Below are 19339 nucleotides of genomic sequence, written 5' to 3' on the forward strand. Positions count from 1 at the left end.
GGAGGAAAACCATCAAGACTTTTGCCCTTGATTATTTTAGAGATTTCTTCTGGTATAATTTACTCTAGTGATTCCTCCATCAATTCTTCCAGCGGTGGTTCAAGGGATACTTGGAAAAATTTCTTCACAATTTGCTCCAAAAAAATCTTAAGCCCTTCAAAGCTCCTACATCGATTAATATTAATGTTTATGTTAATGTTAAAGCTCAATCAAATTGCAATGAAAGCTGAAAATACAAGTCAGTGAGAAGACTTCTTCAGTCTGTAAGATGAAATAGGCCTTTTAGTTAGTTTTGAGGATACACGTGTAGAAAAAATGCTAAAATGTGGATTTCTAAAATGAATCTAGGAATAGGGTTTCAATTCTTCTGATTTTTTCCCCAAATCGTGTGAAAGTTACTTACGTCAATTTGAAAAAGTAATCCAGATTTTGTCACTATTTTAATCATTTTAGTCACTATTATTTTGCTGCTTGGCCGCTACCAGCCCTGAACTTCTACAGGGATTTCTCTGTATGTTCATAATCTAGCATTTTCCTGATTTTATTATAATTTGCTTTACTGGAAGGCAGTTCTCCATATTCTCTAGGATTTTTACAGATACTTTTTCAATAGACTCTTGCAGGAATTTTCCAGAGATGTTGAATAGAAGTTCTGTAGGGATTCCTTTGAATTATTGTCCAAGAATTCACCCAGAGATTTTTCCAGGAATTCCGTCATGTATTCGGCCAGCATTTTATGAAGGAAACTTGAAGGATTGTGCCTTGATTTCTTTAGTGAATTCTCCTTGAACTGCTTGAAGAATACTTGTGTGGATTCTTCTGGAAATTTCACCAGGAATTTCTCAATAATTTTACTTTGAATCTCTGTAGGGCAGGAATCCCTCCAGATCAGTTCTTCCAAAACTGCCCAAAAGAACTTTTATATTTATTTTTTTTAATTTCTTCAAGTATCTATCCCAAATTGATGATCCAAATTAAAGTTTTTGTAAGGAATCTGGTCTGCATTTATGTCTGGAAGTTATCCAAAGATTCGAAGTTATCAAGAATCACTTCAGAGATTTCCAACCCAAGATGTTTTTCAAAAATACTTGCTTAAAATATATCTCCAGGCGTTTGCCTTAAATTTTATAAATTTTATGCTGGGACTCTACCAAAGATTTTTCTAGAGCTGTTTGCAGAGAGTATTGAGGTAATTTTTTCACGCACCAGTGATCAAATTTTGAGAAAATTGAGAGTATCTCTCGCTTATCGCTCTCTGTGACAATCATGATCCGCCACACATCATCTGAGCGAGCTACAAACACGAAGGAAAATATTGCAATCAGATGTTCGGGGCTTGTTTACCGTGCATAACAACAAAAGGTAAACACATAATTTCAGAACGGATCTGTTTCATTTGGTTAGTACGGTTTATGTGCTAAACAATATGGTAATTAACATATTGACATAATGAAATTTATGATTTCTCTTTCATTTGATTTTGATTGAATGCAAACATTTTAGTAGTATCCACTTTTTATATTTTTATCGGGCGAATATCACCAATCTCACTAGTCTCATCTTGTTTGTCGGGCTAGGGTAATATGTTCTGGTAATTCAAGGATTCGCGGTACGAAGTGCTTGTTACTGGCATCAGTTTCATCAATTGGATCTAAGTGATGATTAATAAAGCTTCTTAGATATAATTGAAACACGTTTTATTGTAATTAATAAATGATAAACACAAAATGATTTTTTTTTAATTACAATTCATGGCTTACTAAGATAAAATCCACTTCTAAACCGCGAATATAATTAACTCATAAACTATTTACAGCTTCCGCAAAACGACCACCAGGAACGGGTTCGGTGAGAAAGTCTGCCTTCTGAATCTCTGATTTGATGTGATGTTACGAAATCGCATTCTTCTCGAGTTGCTCTCGTATAAAGTGATGCCTCAAGTCGGTATGCTTACTTCGAGGCGAATATCATACCTCCTTTTGTGCCAAACAAATCGCGCTTTGGTTGTTACAGAAGATGAGATCTGTTTAGAACATCTCGCCGAGGAATCCACGCCACCAAACTGCTTCCTGCGTATTTTGATTCTGTTGCATGCCACGGAATCGAAATCAATCGTGTCCGGTTTGCGGTACGCGATTGCGAAAAGATATTCGTGTTATTCAGTCGAGATTTTTTTTTTATTAGTGACACTTTACACCTGAAGGGTGCATTCGTGTCAAGGAAGAAGAAATCTAATTTATTTATTTACAAATTTACATATAACATTCACATATCATTTCACATCTTACTGTACAACCCTGTATCATGTAGATACTTTAATAATTTTTCATTACTTCTAGAATGAATTACAAACTGGTGAGCTCGTTTCATGCTTATGATAACACAGGCAACATTGCGTTTATGTAATTTTCAAACAAACCATGGATGGTGCGTCACTACAAGTGTCGGCATGAAGCCTTTTTTCTGTTTTATGTAGTTTCAATATACACATACTGTTCTTTTTTGTCGGTACTACTGCCGTGAATCGCAAGTCAGTCCCGTCTGTAAAAAGTAGGCATTGAGAAAATGGGCTGTGAAGTTTCCAAACTCGTTTTCCATCCAAATATTGAAAAAATTCCAGTGTTTTGGAACTTGTTCAAATCTTAATGAAACCTTCACAATTTGCTTTTCACTACGATACCTTTTCGAGAAAAATATGAAGATGATCAAAGCACGGTTCATTTTTGTGTTACTCGGTGAGGAAATCTGTAGTGGGACCAGGTCCGTCCCACTCGGGCCTTCTTCTACCAATATATTTTCACTGCGACAACCATTCAAAACTTCTCCTTATCCATGAATCGCATCACCGACCAAAGGTGACTCCCAGATCTTTTTCCTTCCTCACTAACAAACACTCTTCTCGTTGTGATTGTGGATATGCAGAGGTATTCTCGGTCTCTAGAAGCAACAATCACACACTAACATTCATTTCCCATCATAACAAACTGTAAGGTCTTGGCCGGCGCCGTTATTGGTCAATAATAGGAAAACTGCTAAAATGTGCACCTTGAGAGTAAGTGTTCAATTGGATCTGCAATTCTTATCAGTTCAGATCAATCACGGAGTAGCAGGCATTGACATCTGTAGTCAGTCTATGCTATGCTATGGACCGATGCACGAGTTCAGTATCTGACGTTTTAGCGGTGCCGTGTTATTTACGTGACCATGGCAACAAGTGAATTCGGCACCGCTCAAACGTCAAATTCGTGAACTCATGCATTGGTCCATTATAGCATATCAATATCTTCAATGGACCAATGCACGGGTTCACTAATTTGACGTCTGAGCGGTGCCGAATTCACTGGTTTCTATGGTGACATAAATAACACGGTACCGCTAAAACGTCAAATAGTGAACCCGTGCATAAGTCCATTTTTGGCCCATTGACTGATTTGACATCTTGAAGCTATGAACTAGTGCACGAGTTCACTTTTTGACGTTTGAGCGGTGCCGTGTTATTTATGTGACCATGGCAACGAGTGAATTCGGCACCGCTCAAACGTCAAATTCGTGAACTCATGCATTGGTCCATTATAGCATATCAATATCTTCAATGGACCAATGCACGAGTTCACTAATTTGACGTTTGAGCGGTGCCGAATTCATTGGTTTCCATGGCCACATAAATAACACGGCACCGCTAAAACGTCAAATAATGAACTCGTGCATAGGTCCATGGACAAATGCACGAGTTCACTAATTTGACGTTTGAGCGGTGTCGAATTCACTCGTTGCCATGGTTACGTTAATAGCACGGCACCGCTAAAACGTCAAATAGTGAACTCGTGCATCGGTCCATACATTCGGGGTTTCAACCCGGTGTACTAGGAAGTTATCAACAGTAATCTGCTTTTTCACTTACTTATTCGTGGTCTTCCTGTGTCAGTGAATAGAACCCTTCTAATCAAGCTTCCTCTCCTTCCGACAGGCAAAATGATTCGCTCCTCTACAGCCGCTACATGGAGCTGATGGAGAAATCGTCCCTCAAGTGGCTAACGGACGGTCGGATCAACACCAAGAAGAACATTCAAATCTCGCTCGGTTCGAACTTGCCGCTGTCGAACGAGATGACGTTCATCTTGGTGTTCAGCATGCTCTACACTCGCGATCCGCACCAGCTGTTCGAACTACTCTGCCTACAGCTGCGATCGATCGTGAAGGCCTACAGCCAGGGACTGCAGGATCTCATCCAGGAAACCTGCGACGGCGAACTGCAGTACAACCCGACGGAGCTGCTCAATTGTAAGTGGTAGTTGTTTGCCTGGTTCTCGTGATCCTGTGTTTCACTGTTTTATCTGTTCCAGATATCCTCGACGGTTATGACAAGCTGTGTCACTCGGCCAAGGCATTGTCTCCACTGCTGTTCGAGCTGCAGCGTGGCCATCTGCAGCAATTCTCGTTAACCTGGTGTTTGATCAACAAGCGCATGTACCAGCGGTTTGTGTATCTCGAGGTGCAACGGATTATTCCGGAGTGCATACTGAAGCTCAAGGAGCTGCTCTTCGACGAGGAATACAAAACGATGGTCTACCGGTTTATCCAGTTTGACGACGAGATGAACTCGACGTCGCAGATATGGCGCGACGTGTGGTCCCTGTTGCATGACTACCACAAGGCGAAGGAGGATTCGGCCCGGAGGAAGCGCATCAGTTCGGCCCACTCGCTGCTGGTGGCCGTCCGGGAGTCCGACTTCAACTTCGATCCGGAGGTGCTGCGCCAGAAGGAACGGCCCATCGTCGAATGGTTGGCCCTGGAGGACCGCAATCTGGTGTGGCAGTACGTGGTGCACTGTCTAAAAACGAAGTGGATCACCTGCACCAATCCCCGGATGACGGCCACCATCGAGAACATCCAGTGTCGGAAGTGTAACTTTGCCCTGGCAACGCACTATGTGTGAGTATTACAAAGTATCGTACGGCAAATGACTCAAAGTTTGTATGGGAAAAGTTGATCTTTGGGAAAAATCTCCGGTTCCTTGTCCCCTCCCCTTGGTTATGCGACCTGGCCGCGATGGGAGGGCCCAATCCATTAGCCCATAAGATGGAAACCAAAGGCATAGCCTGTAGTGGTGGTATCACATTTTGGCACTTTTGCTTGTAGCCGCGTCACAATTCATCTGGCATAGACGCACCAATCTCTCGGATGTGATCCAACGGACATTCTGCGCCGCTGATTGAATTGGTGCCCACCTCGAATAATCAGTTCCATTCGAAGTGGGCGTCAATACGATTGGCGACGTACAGTTTTCGTTTTGCTAACCAGGATGATCCGTAGCCACTCTTACTATTAGCTAGATAGGCACAAAGACCTCATGTACAACGAAAGGAAATATATGGTCATTTACTAACAAGTTCACTGAGTAGAAGAATGTGGCGTCAAAGTTATTTTAATTATGTTCTTCACATTCCAGGTTGAAAGCATAATAATAAATACCTATTTTTTAACAATGGTATTCAGAACAATCTAAGTCCAGCTTCATTTTCGCAAAATTTACATATTAGATAGGGAGTAGGCGTTATGAAGCATTGCAATTGCCACCGAAAAGTGAATCTTGTGTGAAATTACGCTTTGTTGAAGCTCAATGTTGAATGAAACCCTATGCTTAACTATTCAATGTATCTCATCTTTGTAGAATTGAATTGTCCTCTCTCTATATACATATAATACGGATTGGAAAATCAGCAGACAACAGCGGTGAAGGAGTGCTTTATAAGCAGATGGTCGTGAGTTTGATTCCCAACCCCCTCAACAAAAAAAACTCTTCATCGGTTCAGCTAGGAACAAAACTGCAAGGTAAAATACCGGCCCGGGTTTGGAACCAATATTGCAGCCCTTGGCGCGAAGTCCTGCAAGATTCAAAAGATTAGAACCATTATGATCTCGCTGTACTCGAATGTCTTTGACCGAATGCTAGTGAGTCTAGAGAAGCTGGTTTAACCATATCTTCTTCATAAAACGGAGGTGGTGCTTTTCAGTAACTGCAGCGTGGTTCAGCACTTCGAAGTCAACGTCGGAGGACATGCAATTTCATCGAAGCGTTCTCCGAAACACCTCGGCATTATGTTAGTCAACATGTTCAACTTCAGCAGCCATGTAGATTATGTCTGCCAAAGGCAGCGAAAGCAGCTAACACTGTAGCTAGGATTATGCCTAACATTCATTAGGCTGCAGTGCTGAGAACCAAACGCAATAAAGAAAAGCTGGCAGGTAATGTAGGTCAGAGGCAGTGTGCGATTCGCCGGAACGATCCCCATCTGCATCACTCTGGCTGAGGACATAGCATGCTGCCAGCGAAGGGATACAAGAAATGTGAAGAATATCCTTGTTAACGGCTGATAACAACGTTAGTCGTGAAATACGGAGACGCATCATCAAATGTACCATGTAAAAAACGCTTATTAGACCGGTGGTTTAGGATGAACGCCCTGAAGGCTTCACTGAAGAAGCTTGGCAACAGCAATTAGGCGAGTGAAGAAAAACCGGAAAATCCAAACCCTGCTTGAAGGCAAAGGACGCAAAGGCACAGTCGTTGATTGGCCTGTCGGTGCAAGACGGTCAATTGTGCCACATCATGAGAGGCTATTCGAGCAACGACATATGGGATGGACTCAAGGCTTACTACAAAAAATCTTCGTTGGCGAGCAAGGTCGCGCTTTACGGAAACTGTGTTTGCTACGGCTGCACGAAGGATGTAGTATGTCCGACCATCTCTACGATGTGAAAAATCGGCTTACTGCGATGGGTGAAGAATCAAAGGAACACTGGGTGGTTGCGATGCCACTTTCAAGCCTTCCAGAGTCGTCACTCAGGCAAATGGACTATCGATAAACATAGGAATCCCTTATGAAAATTCGCCACAAGAAATCGGATTGAAATTCATAAATTTGCCTTATGAAACCAGAGTTTGAAAACAAAAAACGTTTTCGCGGCAACCTGGAATCGAACCAAGAACCTTGCGATCGATAGATCCGAGCGTACACCACACGCCTATCGACGCCTTGATGAGGAGTGATGCTAAAACGATACATAAAGCGTTCGTATTGCAATAATCGTTCCACCTTTCATAAGGCAAAATGTATGAAATTCGATAGTCCAGTTCGCTGCGTGTACAACAGTTTGATTGCCGCTTTGGAGAGCCGACCGGAAGACGACCTAATATTGGAGTACGTCAAGGGGAAGCTTCTGGACGGACGAATGGAAGTGCCGCGTGGAGAGTCAGTTGGAGGAGAAAGCAAAAGAAAATTATTTGTATTCAAATTATTCAACATCAATGTGACCTTCCATAGCCAAGTGTTTAGAGTCCGCGGCTACAAAGCAAAACCATGCTGAAGGTGTCTGGATTTGATTCCCTGTAGTTCTTGGATCTTTTCGTAATGGAAATTTTCTTGACTTCTCTGAGCATAGAGTAGCATCGTACCTGCCACACAATATACGAATGAGGAAATTACAACTTCAGCAAAGAAATTATTATTTATTTAGTTAACATCTACACAGATAACACTGAATCAACAATTTCACGCCACAATACTCGGTTCGTGGCCGCATCTCTCCATCCTCGGTTCTGCCCCACGCTCGCCAAATCGATACGCACTTGATCCGCCCACCTAGCTCGCTGCGCTCCACGCCTTCTTGTACCAACCGGATCCGAAGCGAACACCATCTTTGCAGGGTTGCTGTCCGGCATTCTTGCAACATGCCCTGCCCATCGTATCCTTCCAGCTTTGGCCACCTTCTGGATAATGGGTTCGCCGTAGAGTTGGGCGAGCTCGTGGTTCATCCTTCGCCGCCACACACCGTTCTCCTGCACACCGCCGAAGATCGTCCTAAGCACCCGACGTTCGAAGACTCCAAGTGCTTGCAGGTCCTCCTCGAGCATCGTCCACGTTTCATGCCCGTAGAGGACTACCGGCCTTATGAGCATTTTGTACATGGTACATTTGGTGCGGGCGTGAATCTTTTTTGACCGCAGCTTCTTCTGGAGGCCATAGTAGGCCCGACTTCCACTGATGATGCGCCTCCGTATTTCACGGCTAACGTTATTGTCAGCCGTCAGCAAGGATCCAAGGTAGACGAACTCGTCGACCACCTCGAACGTATCCCCGTCTATCGTAACACTGCTACCTAGGCGAGCCCTGTCGCGCTCGGCCCCACCAGCTAGCATGTACTTTGTCTTGGCCGCATTCACCACCAGTCCAACTTTTGCTGCCTCGCGTTTCAGGCGGGTGTACAGGTCTGCCACCTTTTCAAATGTTCGGCCGACGATGTCCATATCATCCGCGAAGCAAACAAATTGACTGGATCTCGTAAAAATCGTACCCCGGTTGTTAAGCCCGGCTCTCCGCATAACACCTTCTAGCGCAATATTGAACAACAGGCACGAAAGTCCATCACCTTGTCGTAGTCCCCGGTGGGATCCAAACGAACTGGAGTGTTCGCCTGAAACCTTCACACAATTTTGCACACCTTCCATCGTCGCTCTTATCAGTCTCGTGAGCTTCCCGGGAAAGCTGTTCTCGTCCATGATTTTCCATAGCTCTACGCGGTCGATACTGTCGTATGCCGCCTTGAAATCGATGAAAAGGTGATGCGTTGGGACCTGGTATTCACGACATTTTTGGAGGATTTGCCGTACAGTAAAGATCTGGTCCGTTGTCGATCGGCCGTCAACGAAGCCGGCTTGATAACTTCCCACGAACTCGTTTACTACGGGTGACAAACGACGGAAGATGATCTGGGATAATACTTTGTAGGCCGCATTTAGAATGGTGATCGCTCGAAAGTTCTCACAGTCTAACTTGTCGCCTTTCTTGTAGATGGGGCAGATTACCCCTTCCTTCCACTCCTCCGGTAGCTGTTCTGTTTCCCAGATTGTGCCTATCAGCCGGTGCAGACAAATGGCCAGCCTTTCCGGACCCATCTTTATGAGTTCAGCTCCGATACCATCCTTACCAGCAGCTTTATTGTTCTTGAGCTGGTGAATGGCATCCTTAACCTCCCTCAAAGTGGGGGCTGGTTGGTTTCCATCTTCCGCAGTACTGACGAAGGCATTTCCTCCGTTGTCCCGTCCTTCATTGCCTGTGCTCTCAGCACCATTCAGGTGCTCGTCGAAGTGCTGCTTCCACCTTTCGATCACCTCACGCTCGTCCGTCAGAATGCTCCCATCCTTATCCCTGCACATCTCGGCTCGCGGCACGAAGCCGTTGCGGGATGCGTTGAGCTTCTGATAGAACCTACGCGTTTCCTGAGACCGGCACAGCTGTTCCATCTCCTCGCACTCCGTCTCCTCCAGGCGGCGTTTTTTCTCCCGAAAGAGGCGGGTCTGCTGTTGCCGTTTCCGTTTATAGCGTTCCACGTTCTGCCGGGTCCCTTGCTGCAGCATGACCGCCCGCGCTGCATTCTTCTCCTTCAAAACCTCCTGGCACTCCTCGTCGAACCATTCGTTCCGTCGACTCCGTCCCACGTACCCGACGTTGCTCTCAGCTGCATCGTTGATGGCTGCTTTTACTGTTCTCCAGCAGTCCTCAAGAGGGGCTTCGTCCAGCTCACCCTCTTCCGGTAATGCAGCCTCGAGTTGCTGCGCGTATGCCGCTGCGACGTTCGGTTGCTTGAGCCGCTCTAGGTCATACCGGGGCGGCCGTCGGTACCGTACGTTGTTAACGACGGAGAGTTTTGGGCGCAGTTTGACCATCACCAGATAGTGGTCAGAGTCGATGTTAGCGCCACGATAGGTCCTGACGTCGATAATGTCGGAGAAGTGCCGACCATCAATCAGAACGTGGTCGATTTGCGATTCTGTCTGCTGTGGTGATCTCCAGGTGTATCGGTACGGAAGGCTGTGCTGGAAGTAGGTGCTACGAATGGCCATATTCTTGGAGGCGGCAAAATCAATCAGTCGTAGGCCGTTTTCGTTCGTCAGCCGGTGGGCGCTGAACTTTCCAATCGTCGGTCTGAATTCCTCCTCCTGGCCAACCTGAGCGTTTAGATCTCCTATGATGATTTTGACGTCGTGGCTTGGGCAACTGTCGTACTCGCGTTCAAGCTGCGCGTAAAAAGCGTCTTTATCATCATCAGTGCTTCCGGAGTGAGGGCTGTGCACGTTTATTATGCTGAAGTTGAAGAACCGGCCTTTGATCCTCAACTTGCACATTCTCTCATTGATCGGCCACCACCCGATCACGCGCCTCTGCATATCACCCATCACTATAAAAGCTGTTCCCAGCTCATGTGTATTGCTGCAGCTCTGGTAGATGGTATGGTTACCTCTAAACGTTCGCACCATTGATCCCTTCCAACACACTTCCTGCAACGCTACGATGCCGAATCCACGGTCCTTCAGCACGTCGGCGAGTATGCGTGTGCTCCCGATGAAGTTGAGAGATTTACAGTTCCACGTACCGAGCTTCCAATCGCTAGTCCCTTTACGTCGCTGTGGTCTTCGCCGATTGTCCCGGTTCGTATTCTCTCGTTGATTATTCGTTGCTTCATTTTTTTACGGCTGGCTTGCAGGGCCTGACACCAACCCCTAGATTTCCGGAGGACCATTCCCCCTAAATGTTCGGAGGACCATAGTGCGCAGTTTAGCTTAGAGTCCTTCTCTGGCACTCGGACGATGATCAGCCGCCCCTGACATGGGGAACAGACGCTGTTGTGAGCCGCTCCTAACATGGAGTACAGACGTTCAAGGTTTGCAGAAGCAAAAGCAAAAGCAAACCCCCCCTTCCCTGTCAGCATACGACCAAAGTTCCCACCGGGGGTTGGTTACCCGATCTTCCCTAAGGTTACTCGTACCCCGGCCAGTACCGCGAGGAGGTAGGGATAGGAGTTGCTGGGCAAGAGGCTAAGGACCGCACAAAGGGGTCTATTTTATTCCTTCAGGTACGCGAGGTACCAATGGTACGCCATGCCCAGCCATTTACCAACCTTCTGCAAAGAAAGCTTTCAGTTAATAACTGAGCTGAGTAGCAGGCTCTGTCCCAGTGAGGACGTAATGCCAAAAAGAAGAAGAAGAACAGGTAAATTGTAATCCCGTGACGACCCCTGCGGATTCAAGTTTGAAGCTTTATAAAACCATGAGCCTTAGTAATCCAGAAGAAACAAAAACGATGAATGACGTTCCGTTCAAGGAGGCATTTGTTTCCCTTTTGTACCCAGCTCAAGCAACTAGACCGGATATCGCGTATGCGGTCAATATGGTAAGTCAATTTGGCAGCAATCCATGACAACGACACTGGGGTAATTACTTTCACGACAAAGGACTTTTGTGTGAAAACCCAGAGCCAACATTATTTGCAAGAAAATTCTCTTCAATCGCAAAAAAATCGATAGAGCTGTTCAGGAACCTCTTTCGAGTATGAAATTTAATTAATTTACCAAAACATGATTGACATTTTTAATATCTCTATGTTTAATCAGTAAAGGATTAACATATCTAGGGCCTGCAGCAGTTTTCTTTTAGAGAATTGATCTCTATTTTTATGCAAGTCTCTATTCTTGTTTAAAAGTAGGTCTCTGAAGTTTTCACTAAAATGGTATCTAAGTCTCTTTTTTCCTTATCTTGCTTGCAGATAATAATGCTACAAAATTTCTTCTCATGTTTCTCAAGAACATTTTCAGGCGTTCTTCTTCTTCTTCTTTCTGGCATTATGTCCCAACTGGGACAAAGCCTGCTTCTCAGATTAGTGATCTTATGAGCACTTCCACAGTTATTAACTGAGAGCTTTCTTTGACGATTGACCATGTTTGCATGTGTATATCGTGTGGCAGGTACGATAATACTCTATGCTCTGGGAATCGAGAAAATTTCCTTTGCGAAAAGATCCTCGACCAGCGGGATTCGAACCCACGACCCTCAGCATTGTCATGCTGAATAGCTGCGCGTTTACCGCCACGGCTTTCAGGCGTTACCCTAGTGATTTCTCCAAGGATTTCATGTAAAATGCTAATATCAGGAATTAATGCTGGGCTCTCTCAGAGATATTCCTCTACCAATTCTTATAGTAGTGCTTCGAAGGATTCTTAAAGTAATTTCTCTCGAATTTACTTCAGGAAATCCTTGAGCACTTCAACATGACTACCTCCAGTATTTTTTTCATCTATTGTTCAAAGGATTGTCCAAAGTCTATCCTAGGACTTCCTTTAGATATTTTTGCACTAATTTTTTAACCAAATTCTCCAGTTGTTACAATAAGAGATAGTCCAAAGTTTTACACCGATCTTTTTCAAGAAAACCCGCAAAGGTCAATTGTTGTAGAATTTGTTCAAGGTTTTTTTTTTCAAGATGCTCGAAAAGAATTTATACGCCGATTATTACAATGAATTACTTAAAAAAAATCCTCGTGGGGTTATTCAAGTGAATCTATTAGAAACATTTCAAATAATTCCTTTAATTCTACTTGTGTTTCATTATTGAGTTCCCTAGATTTTTGTCTAGAAATTTCTTCAGCATTTTATCCAAGAATTTCTGGAGTTCTCCCGAACATTTTTCAATGAAATATTCAAAAAATCCCCATGGAATATTCATTAGTACAAATAATATTCCACACCAGTTAACACTACAGCATTTTTTTCAAGAAATCCACCGATCACTCCTACACATCTTTTTAGAGATTTCGTCCTATGTTTTTCCAGGAGTTCCTTCACAAAATCCTGCGGGATATTTATTTTCTTTTCTTTTTTTCAAGTATCTTAGCAATAATCAAGAAAATCTTGTAAAATTTCCTCAAGAGTGAGTAATTCTAGAAATCCTTATTCGTCAAGGGTGACTTAAGGACTTACACAAGTTTTAATATAAGTTACCCTAAGATTTGCTTTAGGAATATGTGAATTTTTTTCCAACAATTTCTCAACTTTATGGAAAATTTCATCCACATTTCGTTGGAGAAATACATTGAAGACTCCTGAAAGAATGCTTAATTTTTTTTTAATTTTCTTGAGAAATCTTTCAGAATTATTGGATGATTTATAAAAAAAACTGGAGTTATCTCTAGAGTAATTCCTGAAGAGAAATTTCTAGTTAAAATCTTAAAGAAATTCTGAAGGACAATTTTTCAGCAAATCTTGAGGAATTCTGTGGACATCTGGAGTAGTTTAAGGTTGAATATTCCAACATTGAGGATCTTCTAGAAAAATCGATGAAAGAATCATTGGAAAACATATTGGAGGACAAAGGCTTTCTTGAAAAAATATCAGAAATAATATATAAAGGAATTCCTGTTCAAATCCATAATGGTTTATTCACAAATTTCATAATGCCAAAAATGGCCATTTTTGACACCCACCCACCCCATCGTAACGCTTTTTCTATGAACGTTCTCCAAATTTTGTATGAGCTGTAACAACCGAAGGATACCCACCCACCCCCTTTAGCGTTATGAAATTTATGAATGAGCCCTAAGGTATTGTTAGTGGTATTTAAAAAAAAATCTTGGTTGGATTTTGAAATTCCCAAAATATTTTTTTAAGAAATCTGTAAAGAAAATTCTTGGAGAGATTTCATGGGAAATAATCACTAAATGAACTTTTAAAGAGAAAGGAAAATCTCTCAAATAAAGTTATCTTTCCATTCATCTAACCAGAAGAAATCATTTGTCACAATGTCACGAGAAATTTCTAAAACAAGTTTTAGAAATATTCTCTGAGAAATGTCTGCAAGAACGATAGTGAATGAAAGCACAAGTCTACATTTTTGTCGTTTTACGGTGCCGTGTGTACCTTTCCTCGTTAAGATGTGTTCTTTCTAAATCGATGAAACATCAAACAAGTCTACTTGAGGATTCCGTGCATTGAATAACAATGCAACGGATTTTGACAACTTCTCAAACCATTCAAACCATCAACTGTTTTTCGTGCGCAGTAATATCGTAAAAAATTATCAAATGAATTGTTTTTTTTTTAATTTTTAATATTTTTAATATTTATTAGTGTTTTTATATCATAACAAATGAGTTGGAAGAACAAATGAGTTGGATCGCTGAAATACCGGGACTATAACGACAACAACTGCTTGAAATGTATTGATCGTGGGATGTCGAATTTTAACTATTTGCGAAGGTTCAAAACAATCACTGTTTCATTACACCTATGGGGAAACTGAATAGGCTTTATGGCAAAGGAGATGAGACTTTGAAGACAATTTAAAGAAAAAAAAATACACGAAATTTATGTAAACTTGACGATTAATGCTGAGTTTACATTTTTATTTCTTACAGTTCTTCATTTTTTTTGGTATAATCGTTCTTTTGAGTGGTACTTGTGAAAAATCTAATAAGTCTTTTCGTCTTGTTTGCATCTATTCCTTCAATATCTTTCAGCTGTGAATGGTTTCGCAACCATCCTCTCAATAACAATGTCACCCCCTCTCCCAACGACGTTATTCGGAAATCAACAACTTCATGGAGATCGGAAGATCTTTTTCTTGGGTTGGTGAATAACAGTTCATGGCGCTAGCAGAAACAATTCAAGAGGCAAGCAGGTGGTACCAGTATGGTGTGTGCAATCCGTGTGTGGATTCAAACCCCGAACCATACATGTATCTACCCGTTACCATTTTGTGGTGCCCTTCAATTGAGAGTGGCTACATTTCCACGAAAGAACAACCAGCGGATAAATCCAAAAAGCTCTTGGCAAAACTAAAGCATCTCGAGTTCCGGAGAATGATAGGCATCGTAGATTAAGGAGGTGTATTGAGGTCTAGTGTGAAATGAAGTAACCTATGATTACCTCGCATCCATAAGATGGATTGGAGAAACTTCGTAGCTGATCATCTTACGTTGTCAGCCACCTAAGCGGGCAACGGACCAGATTTTTACTGTACGACAAATTCTTCAAACACTCCAGGAAACACACCCTTCACACCACCTTTTGTTCGATTTCTAGTCGGCATGCGATCGCGTAGTGCTATGGAAACTTGCAGTACTATTTTGGAAATAGCAGCTCAGATGGGTCTACCACATAAGACCGAAACTGGTTCTATATCATTAGGCCGAAGACCATTAGGCCGAAAGGGTCATTAGGCCGAACATGGCCGATAGTTCTAATGAACCGTAAGGTCGGACAGGTAACTAACAGGGATAGGATAGGATAATTTGCATTACCTTGAAGCCGCCGAATAGATTTTCAGGTCGAAAGGATTGTTAGTTGTTAGATCACTATAGTTTTCATTACTTAGAAGTCCACAATATCCGCTGTGAAATATATCTAGAAAGAACAGCCTTTGATTAAAAGAAGGAAAAAACACTGATGAATGTGTTAGCCATTTGAAATAGTAAATGATAAAATGCTATTTTGGCCTAACGACCCTTTGGCCTAATGGACCTGCACCCACCGAAACATACAAAACGTCGAATCGCGAAAGGCCGAAATCACATCAAGTCAATAAATATAACATTATCATCGGAAACCACAAACGTTCAGCAACATTTTTGCACAATATTCTGAACATGTTACAATAGGGTAAGTCGGAACAAGACCTCAAACCTACCAGTTCTACGAAGGAAATATTTTGAAATTTCAATACACGAGTCTCCTCTGTAAAGAACATCTTCGTCCATCATTGTGAAGCACGCGTGAATACGTGTAACACCCTTCATACGTTCCATACCCGGTTGTCCTCGGTGAAGTTACTTGAGGACTCGTTGCTAGAATCACCAACAATTTTCATTACGCAGCCATATTCACCAGCGACAATGCATATCTGAGTGAAGAACAGGTGTACTTATGTGCCGGTAATGTTGTCGATGTTGAACGACCACATACGCTGGATGTACTGTACTACCTGATTGGCTTTTAGTATATCTCGACTTTTTGTGGTTTCGGCCTTTTGTAGTAGTTCCCCCTACAAAATCTCTAATTCAGCATTTTCCCTCTCGTCTCTTTTCAGTGAATGCAACTGCTGCACGTGTCTAATCGCCGGCGGAACCTGTTTGGGCAAATCCAAGGAGCAACTGTACTGCGCCAAGTGTTCGTTCTTCAAAAAGCTAGACCGAGACTATCTGGACTACATTGGGGAGTTTTTCAACAATCCGCTAAAAGAACTGCAGGCCCTCGAGAGGGAACACATGAACGGAATGACCAACTCGTCCCAGTCCGGCGGCTCGTCGTCCAGTTCCATAACGGAAATCGCGTTACCAGACTCGTCCGAAGCGGATCAGCAGCAGTCAGCCGAACGGGGTGCTTCCTCATCGCCGGTGAAGGACGAGGACAACTCAAGCTCAACGGTGGTGGCCACAAGCAATGCATTGGCGGATAATACTAGTCTCTACCATATCTCGTGGGCCATCTTCAAGCACCTGCCGGATCGAGTGGCGTACACTTGGACAACGCTCGAACCCAAACGGTTTTGCATCTTCCAAAGCGAACCATGCAAGATCAATGCATGCCGGGTTGCGATCAATATCATCGCCATGCTCTATCCCTTGAACCTTTCGAAGTTTCTCATCAAGTCGTACCGCCCCCTAAAGGAGGAGGAACGCAAGAACATGGCCGAGAATTGGAACATCGATGTCAAGAACTTTATGCAGAGGTTTTGCGATGACATCAACAAACGCTGGCGAACGGAAGTGGCCGATCGGATCCATCCGTTGCATTTCCTCGATCTACTCTGGGAGTCGGACGATTCCGAATCGGCTCTGCTCAGTGATATGGCGTCCGCTTTCGCCGAGTGGTTTCTAATAGATTTCCAGTTTCCGCAACGCAATGTCATCTATCAGTATTTCACCAAGTTCTTCTTGGCGAAGGGTACCGACATTGAGTTCGACATGAAGTGCTTCGAAAGCGTTTCCGGCTCTAGGTTATTCAACTGGAGCACACCGGCATCTCCGCTCAGGCAACTCATAGCCAACGACATGCAAACCAAACTGCTGGGCGTCAATTGGAGTTCCATACTGCCAGAGGAAGCGCTGGCGGTGATCAACGGCGACGATCTTTCGGCAAAGACCAAGCTGGAAGGGGTCACCACGGCCGGTGGAGTTCTGGTGGCCACGGCTACCGGCACCGCTACCAGTGCCAGTTCGGCAGCAATGGCCGCAGCGGTCATTGAACCGATCGTCAAGCTTTGCAGTGACGATGGCGGCATCTGCAAGGACTGCAAGGAGTGCTTCACCGATACCGTCACCAAGTCGGAGATTTTCGAAAAGGAAATCAAGAAGCCGTTGGTCGAGGCGCTGAAACTGGCGGCGAGTAACAAGTAAGAATCTTTTTTGATTGTTTTTTTTTTGGGATTTGGGTTAGGGTGGCGGTACCAATTGTAGGTCACCGTAGAAAACAATCTGTAACAACCTAACGAAATGCCCTATAGGTAATCTCTTCGCGCCATTCCAAAGATTTTAGCCTTATCTGCAAAGGAAAAATATAAAAAGAGTGATATTTTTTCTGTACATGTAATCTTTTGAGTCACTATTAGCACACATGTTCAGTAGTTGCGCTAATGGTCCAGTAGTAGACGTAATTTTCAACATCTTTTGTCCAAGCAAAATTTGCTTACAAAATGACGGTGCTTTACAAATTTTCTAGCCATCCAAGTTGCACAATTGCTGAATTAATCGTAAAGTGGAGTGGAACTAAATGAAACTTGTTTGTTAATTTCAGTCACGTCACAGTAATGGATCAACTAAGGGTTATTTTTCAGAACAAAATACGATTAAAAATCATAGTGACAAAAATGTGCATTTTAGCATGAGCATGAACATGGATGACCGCTTCGTAGTTGCACTCCGTGATTGACCAGAACAATCAACGTTGCACACAAATTGATTGAATGGATCTTGGGATTAGCTAACCTTTCTCATAGTTTAAAAGTCAATAACGGCGCCGGCCACGCCCAATGCGGTTATCGGGGAAGGGAAGGAATGTTAGTTAGACAACCGATGTTACTAAAGGCCGAATATTCCTCTGCATCTCCACAGTCTTCATGGAAAGTACATTGGGTTAGTAGGATAAAGTTGTGAAAATAGTGAAGCGATCCATGATATAATCTTGCCTAACTGAATTCGCGATAGAAGCACTGGTTTTAGCCAGCCTAGGAGAATATTTTTAAGAAAATATACATGACCTTATAAGTACTGCAAATACGTTAAATGAAACCTTTCAATCAGGCCCGTACGAGCTCCTTACTCACTACGACGGATATTTGTCCACAATGTTCCGGCACCATCGACACAGCAAACAGCAGAACCCAACGATATCGAGGTGCAAACTTCCCTTTGTACTCATCTGGAAGGAGAAGGGAAACAGGTTCTACTTCCAACAGCAGTAGTTCTTGTTTACGGCAAGGTGAATGTTTATCCATGCAAAGTCCTTTTAGATTCGAATTCCCATTCGAATTTCATTTCGGTACATTTCGCAACTTTGCTGTCTGTGAAAAAAGAATCGGCCAATCTGTGGGCTGAACGATATCAACACAACGATTCGATTGAAGATTCATACGAAGATCAAATCTCGCGGAACATTACTAAAGGACCTATCTAAAATTGAGAGGCTCTCTTTGTTTACTTTCTCTTTCATTAATAACTGAGTCATATTAACCTCTTCTGTTGCGTTTTTTGTATGAAATGCTAGGCAAGGAAATTGACTTTCGATCTATAGTGAAAAAGTTCCCAAAATCTTTAGTATTCCACTGTTATAATCGAAAGAGAACGAGAGAGGAGAGAATCTCTCATTTGTACATAGGTTCTTTAGTAATGTTTTGCGAGAAATCTCGTATCAGCGATTTCACGGCGTGCCTCGACTTTTTTGTCGTACCCCGAATAACAGGACATTTACCCCGGTCGAGTTACCCCGGTCGAGTGAGCTTTACGATTCCGAACGATATTCAGCTCGCAGATTCGAACTTCAGCATTTCCGTCCGTGTAGACATGCTCCTCGGTGCTGATCAGCTCGGCGATTCGAAGACTATGGCGGAGAAGCGGTTTTTCGGTCTGGAGAGGCGGCTTGATAAGGCTCCAGAAGTCAAAATGCAATACGTTAATTTCCTGATCGCTTTGATATATGACACAGGACGATGAGAATGAAGGCGATGATTTGCAACCGGCGTATTATCTGCCGCATCGTTATGTTCTGAAACCAAGTAACACAACTACTCGACGTCGTGTTGTGTTCGATGGTTTGGCTCCGAGTGACACTGGTATTAGTATCAACGAATCCCAAATGATTGGCCGTTGATGCAGAACGATCTGATATCGAAATGGCTAAACTTTCGTTCGGTCATACAAGTTTGCTTTCTCTGGCAACATTTTAAAAATGTATCGGCAGGGCGAGGTACATGAAGACGATGTCCGTTACCAAAGGATAACACAGCGTAACAAAA

At 43.2% G+C, this 19339-nt stretch overlaps 1 protein-coding gene across 1 annotated transcript in view; it reads left to right on the top strand.

Annotated features, from left to right (window-relative positions):
* The window catches only part of LOC5580078, a 70496-nt gene that overhangs the window by 7616 nt on the left and 43541 nt on the right, over positions 1 to 19339 (top strand). The window contains exons 2-4 of the mRNA XM_021837375.1: positions 3968 to 4281; positions 4344 to 4932; positions 15917 to 17221. Coding sequence (XP_021693067.1) covers positions 3968 to 4281; positions 4344 to 4932; positions 15917 to 17221 — 2208 coding nt within the window. The remainder of the gene's footprint in view (positions 1 to 3967; positions 4282 to 4343; positions 4933 to 15916; positions 17222 to 19339) is intronic.

The sequence above is a fragment of the Aedes aegypti genome, chromosome 1 (assembly GCF_002204515.2).
Source record: "Aedes aegypti strain LVP_AGWG chromosome 1, AaegL5.0 Primary Assembly, whole genome shotgun sequence".
Taxonomy (NCBI): domain Eukaryota; kingdom Metazoa; phylum Arthropoda; class Insecta; order Diptera; family Culicidae; genus Aedes; species Aedes aegypti.